The sequence below is a fragment of the Artibeus jamaicensis genome, unplaced genomic scaffold (assembly GCF_021234435.1).
Source record: "Artibeus jamaicensis isolate MK-2021 breed Jamaican fruit bat unplaced genomic scaffold, CSHL_Jam_final contig_233, whole genome shotgun sequence".
Lineage (NCBI taxonomy): Eukaryota > Metazoa > Chordata > Mammalia > Chiroptera > Phyllostomidae > Artibeus > Artibeus jamaicensis.
The window spans coordinates 15,216,891-15,229,604 of record NW_026521486.1 but is presented as its reverse complement, the minus strand read 5'-3'; the positions used below and the strand labels follow the sequence as shown (position 1 = coordinate 15,229,604).

General features: G+C 42.2%; 1 protein-coding gene across 2 annotated transcripts in view; it reads right to left on the bottom strand.

Annotated features, from left to right (window-relative positions):
* GNPTAB (N-acetylglucosamine-1-phosphate transferase subunits alpha and beta) overlaps positions 1-7,462 on the bottom strand; it is a 64,045-nt gene extending 56,583 nt beyond the window's left edge. The window contains exon 1 of one of the 2 annotated variants that reach the window (XM_053661502.1): positions 7,085-7,462. In XM_053661502.1, the coding sequence (XP_053517477.1) occupies positions 7,085-7,201 (117 nt within the window). In that variant the 5' untranslated portion in view covers positions 7,202-7,462. The remainder of the gene's footprint in view (positions 1-7,084) is intronic. The other variant, XM_053661501.1, reaches the window with a different exon arrangement.
* Positions 7,463-12,714: the final 5,252 nt, after the last annotated feature.

Below are 12,714 nucleotides of genomic sequence, written 5' to 3'. Positions count from 1 at the left end.
GTACCTAGAATTAAGGTCTGGGTAGGCAAATGAACTTGTCTATCTTGACTTCATCGCCTATGTTCATTGTAGCATTATTTACAATTGCCAAGATTTGGAAGCAGCCTGAGTGCCCATCAGTAGATGAGTGGATAAAACAATGGATATTACTCAGCTGTAAAAAAAGAAGAAAATCTTACCCTTTGCAACAGCATGGATGGAGCTGGAGAACATTATGCTAAGTGAAATAAGCCAGAGAAAGACAAGTACCATATGATCTCACTCATATGTGGAATCTAATGAATAAATTGAACTAATAAGTAAAATAGAGACGGGCTCATAGACAGCAGGTTGACAGCTCCTGGCAGGGGGTGGAGGGTGGGTAGAGAGATTGAGCAAAACAGGAAGGGAAAACAGAAAGAAGTCGTAGACACAGACAACAGTGCAGTGACTTTGGGAGGGAGGGAGATGGGGGTGAAAGAGGATATGGGGGTAAATGGTGATGGGGGAAAAATCTAAAAATAAATAAAGACTAAGTCAAAACAAATACAACTATCAAATCACTGCATTAAATTAAAAATATATTGAATCATCACTGAAAGATTTAGGAGTGTGCACTTGAGCGTGCATTCACAAAACTCCGTATTAATACGCCCAGATAAAGATGTTAAAAATGGAAACAACCCACTTTTACATCTTCAAAAATAGTGACTTTCAACCAGTGTGCCTCAAAAAGTTTTAAATCCTGACTATTTGGTCAGTGGCACTGACCTGTTTTCCCTTAGATTGTCAAATTCAAAAAATGACAACAGCCAACACAACAATAGCCATTCCAGCGTGAACGAATCGAAATTAGACCTATTTTTTTAATCAGATTGGCAAAAAGTATGTATTTTTTGGTGCACCACAGCATTTTAGTCATTTATGTGTGGCATGAGATGAAAAAGTGTTGGGAACTGCCCTGCCTGGTTTCAGAAGCTGTACTCCCCCTTGGCTAAGGCTGAGTAAAGGACCTGGGGACCATAAGCCACTTAGGAGACAAAGCTTATCATCCTTGTGGGGGAACCACCTCTGCCCCCTTTCTCTTCACCCTGCTTGGCCCCGGGCAGATGACTGGTTAGCCATCCACGGGTAACATTTCTCAAAAGAGGGATGACCTAAGACAGGCAAGGTTGCGAAGGGCCCTCAGGGAAGGACTTGGGGGCCATAAGAAAAGGGGGTTATGGACCTTGCCCCATGGCTTTGACATAGCCTATATCCTCAAACTGTCTGCAAGAAGTCTCCTAATCTCTTGGCGGCCTTACTTCCCCAACCTGGTTTAAGCCTGAAACAATGCCTTAAGCCTGAAATAATGCTAGAGGTGGGTGTGGCCCTGTGTTGGAAAGGGTGGGTTCTCTAGGGCATCAGGCCTAAGAGAGAATGCATAAAATCCTATGAAACCTATTTTTCTAATACTCTCAGTTTAAATGATAAGGGTCCAAGCAGAAAGTGAGTTTGTTCCCCAAAGTTTTATCCTTTAACTATCTGACCCTGACTCAGAATAAGCCTCAGAGTTCTTTGAATGTCATCTATTGTTTAATCATTTCTGCCTGACAATGATTGATGAGCTTTACATACACACCCTGTATTCCTATGCAAATTTAACACAATAAAAGCCTACCAAGGCACGGGTTGAGGAGCTCTCCCCTCAAGAGAGAGAGAAGCCACACTGTGCCTCTTCCTCCAAAGGACTCAGCAGTCCGTGTGAATTTGTCTCATCTCATCCATAACTCTGCGGACCCATGGAGCCAGGATCTGAGTCAAAAGAGGTTGGAAATCACCGTTCTAGAACAGGTGAAGAGTTAACAGCTATCATGGTCACAATGTCAACGTTAAGGACAAGGAAGAGAAATGGGTTTTGACTCAAGCCAGTGTCTAGGACATCTGTTGCTTTGGTTTCTTTTGGTCACAGCCTTGTGATTTCCCTCTGGGGAACTCCTCTGAGATCATGTGGTTCACTTGAGACTGACAGCCCATTAGCTCTGGGGATGATCCAGGTGGTTACTGAGGGCACAATAAGGGCACTCATTCCCTGGCTGGGCAGGCCACCTGGGTCCAGCTTGCTGGCCTTACTAAAATGGCAGTTCACAAGCTGGAGTTGCTGGCAGCCATTTCCGCTTCCATATGGGAAGAGCTTGCCTAACAACTAAACCAACAGAGGGGAAGAACAGAGACAAAAAGAGATCCCTGATGACATCATTTGGCAACTCAATCCAACCTTGCCAGAGTTTCACCCTATAATTTTTCAAATGCACCAGTCAAAAAACTACATTTTCTCTTAAACCACTTGTGAGTTGGGATTCTGTTGCAACCCAGTGCCGCTGACTAATACCAGCAGCAATTTTAAAGCACTAATAATTGGAAAAGAAAAAGTTCCTGTCTCCTTGCAAAAGTCTCAACTTCCTCTATAATGCTTCCACCCATAATTTTCTTCCCTCCCTCTGATTTTCTAAGTGATTACTGAGTAGCTACTCAGGCATTCAATTTCCTATTCCCTTTGTTGTTACTCAGTCCTCATGGCCTCATCTCAACTGTACCAAGATGGTCAAGGATGAGCTAAAATTCTTTGTATCTTTGACAGCTCCTACCACCCTATGAAGTACAATCAGACCAATCATTTATGAGAATGAAAAGGTAACTACAGATGGTCTGTATCAAAGCAGAAAACTTATACTTTCACTGGAAATGAGCTTGAAGTGATGTTGGTTAAGGTCACCTCCATTCAGTCATTCGAGTGCTAAGAATAGCTCAGGAAATAAGACAAGGCCCCTGCCTTGACAGCTAGCTGTGCTGTGTTCTCTCTCTCAAACCCCTCCACAGAGAGAGACCATTTCATGTTATCTAAGGGCCACTGTCACTTTCTCTGAAGCACAATGTGCATTACATTATAGTTCATGCTTTCTCGTGTGAAGCACCCAATAAATGCATATTCACAACACATTAAAGCTAAAAAGGGAGTCTTGTCTAGAAGTTATAAATAATGTGTTTAATAACAAAAGCTTTCCCCTCCCCCAAAAGAAACCTACACAAGAGTTGGCTGCTCCATCCCAGCAGGCAGCTGGAGGGATGCAGTTTGAGAACCACTGAGGAGCACAGTTATGGAGGAGCCAGAGCCAGACCAGGGGCTAGCCCCCAGGCCAGGTGTCTTTCAACTTCACCCATTTCCTGCCTTTGGCAAAGAACACACCTCAAATATATTTATGCAATGAGTGAACTAGTCAAATACAAACATAATAACAAATCTCTTTCTTGAAACAGCCAGTATAAGACACTGATCACCATGGCTGCACATAACTTGAGCTGTACCCAGTTTTCCAGGTGAGCTGGATCTTCTTTTTCACTGAACAATGATCTCATTAGTATGAAATGGCGGTAGGAATGGAGTGAGCAGAAGGGACCGGGGAGGCCAGCCATAGTTACTACTACCCACTGTGGGCAGATTCTATGTGAACCCATCACCTATCTGACTACCTCGTGGAAGTCAATTTTTAAATATTTGTTCCCATACTTAGTGCACATAAGGAGGTGATATATTTCACACATACACACACCAAGCACACAGATACACACATACACACCCAACAGTGATTTACAACCCTTTATTCGTAATTCCAAAGTCCAAAAAGCTCTCAACAGTGAAGATCTGTTCGTGTCTTATTTGGCAGGGAAACTTGACCTGACCTGAACTTATTTGGTAGCAAAAGTTGGCCTGAACTGACTGGAAGTTATTTATAGTTTTTATTTTCCACACTGTGCGTGAACAGTCATATGTTCCACTGTAAAAGATACTGATGTTTAATTATAAGGTAATTCAGTAGTTCCAGAAGTTTCAGATAAGGGATTGTGGATTTGTATATAAACAATGTATATAAATAATTCAACTAGGTAATGCTGGCCCTGGTATAACTTTTACTTCAAAAGCATGTTTTAAAGTCTATACAGTATTAACTGACAAAGGACAAATATTTAAAATCGGGACTTTCTAAGCTAAAAAGAAAGCCTAGATAAGTCAGTGCTCCTATTTGTCAATGAGGAAACTAGACTTCCAGGGTTCACTGGACTTGCCCAAGGCAGATAGTATAGCACAGACAAGTTCCCACCTGCTACCCTCACCTCAAGGCAATGAACTTGAGTGCTCATTAAATATGCACCACCACCACCCCCCCCCCGTGGATTTGGCTCGAACTCTGCTTTTGCTTGATCAGAGTTCCCAAGGGTTCTCCAGAAAATACTTAGAAATATTTCAAAACACACTTTCCTCTTTTTTGTCTCAATTCCACTTTTTTTTTCTCAAAATTTGGATCAGCATACAAATAGCTTATCAAAAGTTAGCACCAATACCACTTACTCTAAGAGGGAAAGAAAAAATATACTATGATTTCAGTTAACAATGATGGATAAAAGGATTATCCTTTTTTATCATAAACAGGTATGCTGTAACTATGATTTACCATTAGTTAATAATGATAATTTACCCTTATTTATTTAACAATGATAAATAAAAGGATAGTCCTTTAATCCATTATAATTAGTGAAGTGATTAATAAGTTGGTAATATTAACTGTATGAGGACAGTATTCTATTTCAAAATAAGAATTAAAGACAAAAAACAGAGGTTGATAATAATAATAGTAGCAGTATTTAGTACCGTTTCATGAGAGTCTGTTACGTGCCAGAAACTGAGTGTGGTACTTTACGTACATGTCTTACTTAGTCCTCACTATCAAACCAGCAAGGAAAGTACTCTTGCCTCCATTTTAAAGATAAGGAAACTGAGGTTCAGAAAGGTTAAGTATCCTTTCCAAAATTACTCAAAGGATAGCTTGGGCTGTTTGAGAGACCAAAAAATGTGCTTAAGAATACAGCTCTAGACCCATATACTGCTTTGGCTTGAGGCCCAGCTCTGCCATGAACTGGTTGGATTAACTTGTGCAAGTGCATTAGTTTCATCGTCTGTAAATGGGTGTAATAATAGTACCTATCCCACAGGAGTGATGTAAGGATTAAATCAGTGAATGTATGTAAAGCAGTTAAGAGGGCCTGGAACCTGGCAATCTCTGTGTATTAACTATCACCATGATCCACACTGGCACCAGCATTCAAAACCAGATCTGCCTAATCCGGCGGTTCTTCTTTTCTACCATGCTGGGAAAGTGACACTGAGCCAGCTGTATTCACCTCCCGTGACACCTGTTGATGTTCTTTGCCTCTCATTTCTTTGGCCTGTTCCCAACTTTAAAGTGGTAGTCATTTCAAGACTGACAAAAGTCTTTCTTTTGGTAAGTAACCAGGCATCGACATACAAAATAAAAACTTCTAACAACTGATGCCTTTAAGTCACTTTCACGCTGTAGAGTTGTTAATAAACAGCTAATTTAGATTACTCAGGGCCCAAAATAATCTTATCAGCAATTAGACACAACTATGCATAGATACATTCACTATATTAAGTTGCAATACATCAAACAAATACAGAACTGCAGGTAGAATTATACATGCCGCACTTACTAGTCTGGGACACTTTCTCACCCTTACATATAAAATTTATTTTTATTAGCCCCTGGACCCAAAACTATCAAAAGTGTATACTTGAAGATCATGCTACATAATTCATCCATTCATTCATCCATAATTCATTCATCCATAATTCATCCACAAATATTTGGACAGCATACTCTGGCACAGTGCTTATGTTGGAGGTACAGTGATTAAACAGTAGACAGCACCCTTTCTTATAGAGCTTACAATCCAATATGGGTATAGACTTCGAACAAAAGTATACTGTGGCATTTCTAAAAAACCACTGTGCTAATTTTAAAAACTTTTTCAACTTCCTACCGTATCCATTTATATATGCACATATATATAGACTGATTTCTAACAATTTGAAAATACAATTTTCCTCCTAGTTGCTATAGAGACATTTTTAAAAGTGGTGTTCTCTAAAATCACACATATGTACCCTAGTTCTGACCTACTGATAGTTACGGTACACCTGTTTATGATAAAGAATACTGTATTAGACCATCCATAATAAACTATCCAACCTAAACCAAAGGATTGTTTCAGTCACAAAAATGTTTAAAGTGTATATCCAGAAGCGTACAGAAATCTATTAAATTTGGGTGTTTCCACCTCCCAAACCTGTTGCTTGGACCCTCTGAGGAATTTACAGTCTGACCCAACTACTTTATTGCACATTAACTACGAGCAGATCCAAAAAGCCCAGGCTCATGTGATCTGGAGTCTAAATTATTAGCCTATCCCATGACCCAAGGACTTGGCGCTGGCTCCCAAGAGGTTAGGTGCTGCAGTCTAAGCTCATTAAGGTGTCCTGGTCACGTGAAGTGGCCCTAAACTTTGGGTGATCTCGGGACAGGAAACAGGCATCTGGAGCTGGCAAGAGATCTCTCTACCTGCCAGTAGGGCTAACTGCAGATGTATAGTTGTCCCCAGTGACAGAGCCTAAAGTGCAAAAAAGTCCCCTTGCACACATAAGTCCTATCAATTTGGGGGCCAGTACCGTCTCCCCGTGGCAAATTGACGTGCGAAAACATGCATGCCCTTGGGAGAACCTATATTAAAAAGACTAAAGTGCCTTTGTCAAAGGTGAAAAGATTAGAAGGGTGACAATCGAAGAAGGGGTAAGGGATGAGAATTTAGGAATGGGAAGACAACAACTCTGGGTCCCGGGATGGGGCTTCGTACAGGATAAGGCCTGCGGGAGAAAGCAGAAAGTCCTGGGGACCCTAAAGATGCACCTGGTGGGAAAGGGAATCAGTAGAACCAGAGCCTATCCCCTAACCCCAAACTGCCCGAAGAACGAGACCCATCAACCCAGATGCTGAAACCCGATCGGAATCCTCCGCGCCTCCGGAGAAAGGACAGACCCTGGGACTTGTCGCTGGAGCGGCTGGGAGGATGGGGCGGGGGGGGGGGGGGCGGAGAGTCAAGCGCGCTAGGGCTTGGGGCACCCCCGGGCTCGGCGAGAGCTGCAGGGGGACGGGGGCCGCAGGGTCTCCTGCGTCCAAAGCCCCCAGGTCGGAGATCGCGCGCCGCTACTCACCTCTCCGAACTGGAAAGCGGAGACGATGGTGACAACGACGCCCACGAAACAGACGTAGAGCCCATACCTGTGGGACAGGCAGGTATAGGTCTGTCTCTGCAGGAGCTTGAGCAGCATCACCCCGGCCGCCGCCACGCTACGCCCGGAGGAGCCAGAGCCTGAGCCACCGCCTCAACGAGCTGCCAATCAGCGGCCCCAACCGGGCCGCCTCGCTCCAGTCACAGCCTCCGGCCACCGCGCATTGCCGCTTCGGGGATCGACGCCCGCTCGGCTCCACGCCGCGGCCGCCGCTTCCGGGAGCCGGGAGCCCACGCCCTCGGCGCGGCGGAGGCGGACCTGGAGCCGGCTCGGCGGCTCGTGCCGCCCGGGCCTGGCCCGGCCACGACAGTGTCGGTGGCAGAAAGGGGTCCGCCAGCGCCACCTGGAGGGCGGAGGGGCGGAGAACAGGCGAACGCCCTTTCAGTCTGCGCGTGCGTGGCAGGCAACCGGAGAAGACTGGTGTCTGCAAAAAGACTGTTTCAAGCCGTAGTATTGTGATGAATACTTCGGTGTGCACACTCCTTCCTGCTTTTACAATAATTGGGAAACTATAGTTCATAGGGCCCCTTTCCCCTCAGGCTTTCTAACCATATTGCTTGAAATAGGAAACTCTTGGGTTAAATGTACCTAAACCAAATTTTATTTATTAGTTAATTGTTTAGTGTCCCATGCCTCTCATAGTGCTTGGTGTCATTCAGAAATTAACTAGACTTGGCCGCCGTTCCCAGGGATCCTAGTTGGGGAGATAAATATGTAAACTACTAAGTACAAAAAAAAATTATGATAGAAACAGGAATGGTCAGTTATTTCCACTTTGGCTTTCGGTGATTTCTAGGAGGGCCTAACCTCGGCGCCTCTTACATACAAGAGATTTTTTTCTTCAATATATCCTAGTTAATATGATTTTTGTCTTAAATCTAGCCACCCTGGGAAACAATATACTTACCCAGTATTGCCGCCATTCATAGCATTTTTAGAGTTATCTTCAGAACCAGTTTCAGGATACACTCAAAATATGCTCTCACCTGGATGGTCAAAGGCAAGGCACAGGCTTGCAAAAGGGATTACATATTCGCTCCAATTTAAAGTGTTTCCACTTCTCAGTCAATTCTTTTAATCCTTCCTTAGGAGAAGTTAATATTATACATACATGGCAAAGATTATGGCAGTTATACAATACACTTGTGAAGTTCCACGGTCTTTTCTAGCGTGGTTTCACTTATAAAACCATCTACCATTCAACAGGACTCCCTTAAGATGTTTCTTTCCACAATAATGATGGCCAACATCTACTTAGCATCTACAGTGAACTGGGTCATCTAATCCTGACAACCACCTTCTGAGGTAGGTAACATTATTATCTCCATTCTACAGATGAAGAAAGTGAGGTATAAAGAAGTTAAATAGCTTCCTAATACTCCACAACCAGTAAATGACAGAATTGAGGTTTGGACAGGGTTGGGATTAGGGAGAGATGAGTCCTGCAAATGTAAGGTCATTTTTTTTGTTGTTTAAAATTTTGATATTTTGTCCTGGCTGTTGTGGCTCAGTGGATTGAATGCACATCTGCAAACCAAAGGGTGCCTGATTCCATTCCCAAAGCACAGGCCTGGATTGCATGCCAGGCTCCCAATAGGGGGCGCAGGAGAGGCAACCACACATTGATGTTTCTCTCCCTCTTTTTCTCTCTCCCTTCCCTTCTCTAAAAATAAATGAATGAAATCTTTTAAAAAAATTAAAAAAATAAATTTTTGATATTTTGTTTTTTCACATTAATTTTGATTTTTTAAAATATTACATTGAAATATTATTTACCTTGTTTAGTCAGTTCTTGGCTTGCCCTTAATTTTGCAACCAAGGCAAGGCCCTTACTCTCCAGTCTTGGACCCGAGTCCTGGCCCTAGAACCTGTGCTTCTAAGAAAGTACGCTTTGTTGTAGCGCAACTTACTTTTAATTTTTTTCTCTTTATGTTCCCATTAGAGTGCCTCAAGGATGTAAGAAATATTGCTGAAGTCCTTTCTGTGGAGAGCTCATTCTTGCTCACTCTCTCCTGAGCCAGTATGGTTGAACTTGAATAAAATAAATGTGAATGCAATTTGATACAACGGTAGTAGTACCTTACAGGGATAATAGGAAGGTTAAATAGTTCTTAGGGCATTTTAAGTGTTAGAATAGTTAAGAAAAGAATACAGTATCTTTTTTCTATACACAATGAGGGGTTTTAGCAGAATGAATTGATTAAATATGCATGTCAAGAAGATTAATCTACCAGTATGAAATTAGTAGAGATTATGTTAAACTATCAGTCTCTGAACAGTGGGGAAAATCAACAGTGGCATCTCATTTGTTTAGAAATCTTGTATCTGCCAACCTAAAAGATACAGAAAAACCAAGACAACAAAAAAACTGTCAGAAACCCATAACAGAATCCCTCAGTCCCTCTTTTAAAATCTGATAAATATAATTCTGAGAAACTCTGTTCTCTGGCTTCTTAGTCCATACCAGATCAGAAAATATTTAAAAATTAGGAGCTTCCTTGACCATTCTTCCCCAAGCAAGAAGTAACTAACAGATCATCTTGAGGAAAAATGAGAGAAAAAAAATGTTTTGCCCTTGCTGGTGTGGCTCAGCGGATTGAGTGCCAGCCTGCCAACCAAAAGTCACCAGTTGAATTCCCAGTTGGGGCACATGCCTGGGCTGCAGGCCAGGTCCCCAGTTGGGGGCATGCAAGAGGCAACTGGTCATGTATCTCTCACATATCAATGTTTCTCTCCTTTTTTTTCTCTCTCCCTACCCTTCTCTCTAAAAATAAATAAATAAAATCTTGAATTAAAAAAGTTTTTGAAGAAGTCAAACTGTTTTAAAAAGTATAACTGTCTCGGGGTTAATGGTGTACAGGCAAGAGCAGAGAGATACAGTGGAAGCACCAGTATCTCCAAGTGCAATAGGATAGTGGGTCACACAGTGGTGAACTCAATCTTTGAGAAAAATTCCAGTCATGTTTAGTGTTTGTTTATTCCTCATTTACCAAGGAACACTCTCTGATGGGCCTTTTCCCTGGCACTGAGTCCACCTAGTAGTAACCAAGGTACCTGCAAGGATGATCACAGAGAAGACACAGTTCCTGCTCTCCTGGAATTTACACCCTAGAGGGACAAAAGGAATTGAGTTAGTGTTGTGAGGGCAACTAACCTAGCCTGGAGATCAGGGAATGCTGCCTGGAGGAGGCGGTGCTGAAACCTAGGCTTGAGGACCAAAGATGAGAGGGTGAGCGTGAAAGTGCGTTCTAAGCAGGCCTGGCATGTTGAAAACTCTAATCTAAGCCAAGAGGGGCTGGAGGTGCAATAAGGTGGAGCTGAAGAGACTGTCAGGGCCTTAAAGGCCATATTAGGAATAAAGGACTTAATCCTAAAGATAGCAAAGAATTTTATAAAAACAGAAAAGAGACACAATCAGACAGAAATTTTAAGAATCATTTTAATTGTGGTGTGGAAAATGTATTGAATGGGACCCAAGCAGTTGACGAGTGATTGGGAGGAGTCTAGCTGCCAGATAAAATTCAGAACACCCAGTTAAATGTGAATTTCTAATGATTTTTTTTGTAGTATAAGTATATGCCAGTCAGCATTTTGGACTTATCTGAAATTCAAATTTAACTGGGCATCCTATATTCTTATTTGCTAGCTCTGGCACCCTGTGTAGGAAGCTACTGGAGAGTCTGGGCAGGAGGGGGATAGTAACTCAGAGGAGAGGCAGGGCAGTGTCAGGGGAAGAATCCTGGGTGTCCATAGTAAACCGAGCCATCAGGACTTGTGATTGATCAGACGAGGTGAGGAGGGGGTACCAACTGTGACTCAGAATTTCGGCATGGACAGCTAAGTGGATGTAAGTGCTGATTCTCTAGACGGAGGACACCAGAGGGGTAACAGGCATGCAATGCATATTTTAGATAAATTTTCAAAATGGAATAATTACTAATGATAGGAAAACCTTGGGGTTTAATATCTTAGGCTCTGGTAAACTACAAAGTTTATAGAAGCAGATTATCTTATTCCCAAGAGACCAGGTAAAGAAATCACTTTATTCTTATCATTGTGAAGTTTTATTTTCAATATGTTCTTTTCTAATAGTTTTTTTTAATTAAATGAAAACTTCAAACATAATAAAAGCCTCTCTGATTAAAAGGTTAATTTTTTTGCTAGTGCATAAAAAAGAATAGTAAACATAAATCATGTATGATAAACTGTGGCCTAAGATAATTTTTATTTGATCAACAACTTCTCAAAAATATTTTATTTTATTTTTTAAAGATTTTATTTATTTACTTCTAGAGAGATGGGAAGGGAGGGAGAAAGGAAGGGAGAGAAACATTGATGTGTGAGAGATGCATCAACTAGTTGCTCCTCACACACACACCCCCAACAGAGGACCTGGCCCACAGCCTGGGTGTGTGCCCTGCTGCAGAATCGAACCAGTGAGCCTTTAGTTCACAGGCTTGTGCTGGAGCCACTGAGCCACATCAGTCTGGGCAAAATTATTTTAAAATGGTGAGATTTCACTGACAAATCCTAATTCTAATTTCTAGTTTCTTTTGAAATATAGAAATACCTGGGCAAACTGGGGCTGTGTTTCCACATGGCAGCAATCATCTGTGGCTAAGTAGGGACTTCCTGCCAACTTCGTATGATGTGTGCTCACCACGATTCATTTCCCTGTGTTTCATTTCCCCAACCTTGAGCTTCAGGGTCAGTTGACATTTATCATAGTGCTTGTTCTGTCATTTACTTTACAGGTGAGAAATATGTCTTTACACAATTTATCAAAAGTAAATGGAAGGCTGAGAGAGCCATATGATTCAAATAAAAAGGGGAGAGGGTTTTGCATATATGTGTAGAAATTAAGATATTCTTTTTTTTAATGAATGTATTATTGTATTTGTGACACCCAGCCTGTTACATTGCCTGTCTCAGTGACATTATCTGCCTGGTACTTGAGTATGTGATGCCCTCATTAAGTCAACAGCTAAGACTATTGACTAACAGTTTGAATTTTGTTGACATGAAAACCAAGGTAATATTGGTTAAGCAAGATTTTTTCTTTCTTCTCCCATCCCTCTGCAGTTCTACGTTTCTTGCCAGATGGTAAATCCCAGGATGAGCAGAATCTTATCAAAATCAGTTAGAATGCTTCAAGAGATCCTCAGAAATGTTAATGGCCCACTTGAGACAAAGACATAAATTGTATTGTATCACCAGGGCCCTCAGGTAGAAGAGGAGATTTAGACAGTACCACTCGATGGAATAAAGCCAGAGCACTTATGTGTCAAGGGGTTTGCCATAACTACATTTCATTTCAAGACATGCTTTTTCTCTTTCAGTATTTTATTAACACCTCGAGTCTGTCTTGCCACCTCTCACCCCGGAAGATGAGGAATGTACCTGATTGGCGAGGCTGAGGGGAACTGAACAGGTCTACCAGGGACAGGAGACCTGATGTTCTTCTCTCTGCCAAGCATGGGAGAATTAGCACCTGGGCCAGGTGGTGGGGCCAGCCCCAGGGCCTGAAGTCTGTCTCCCTCAGGGATGAGATA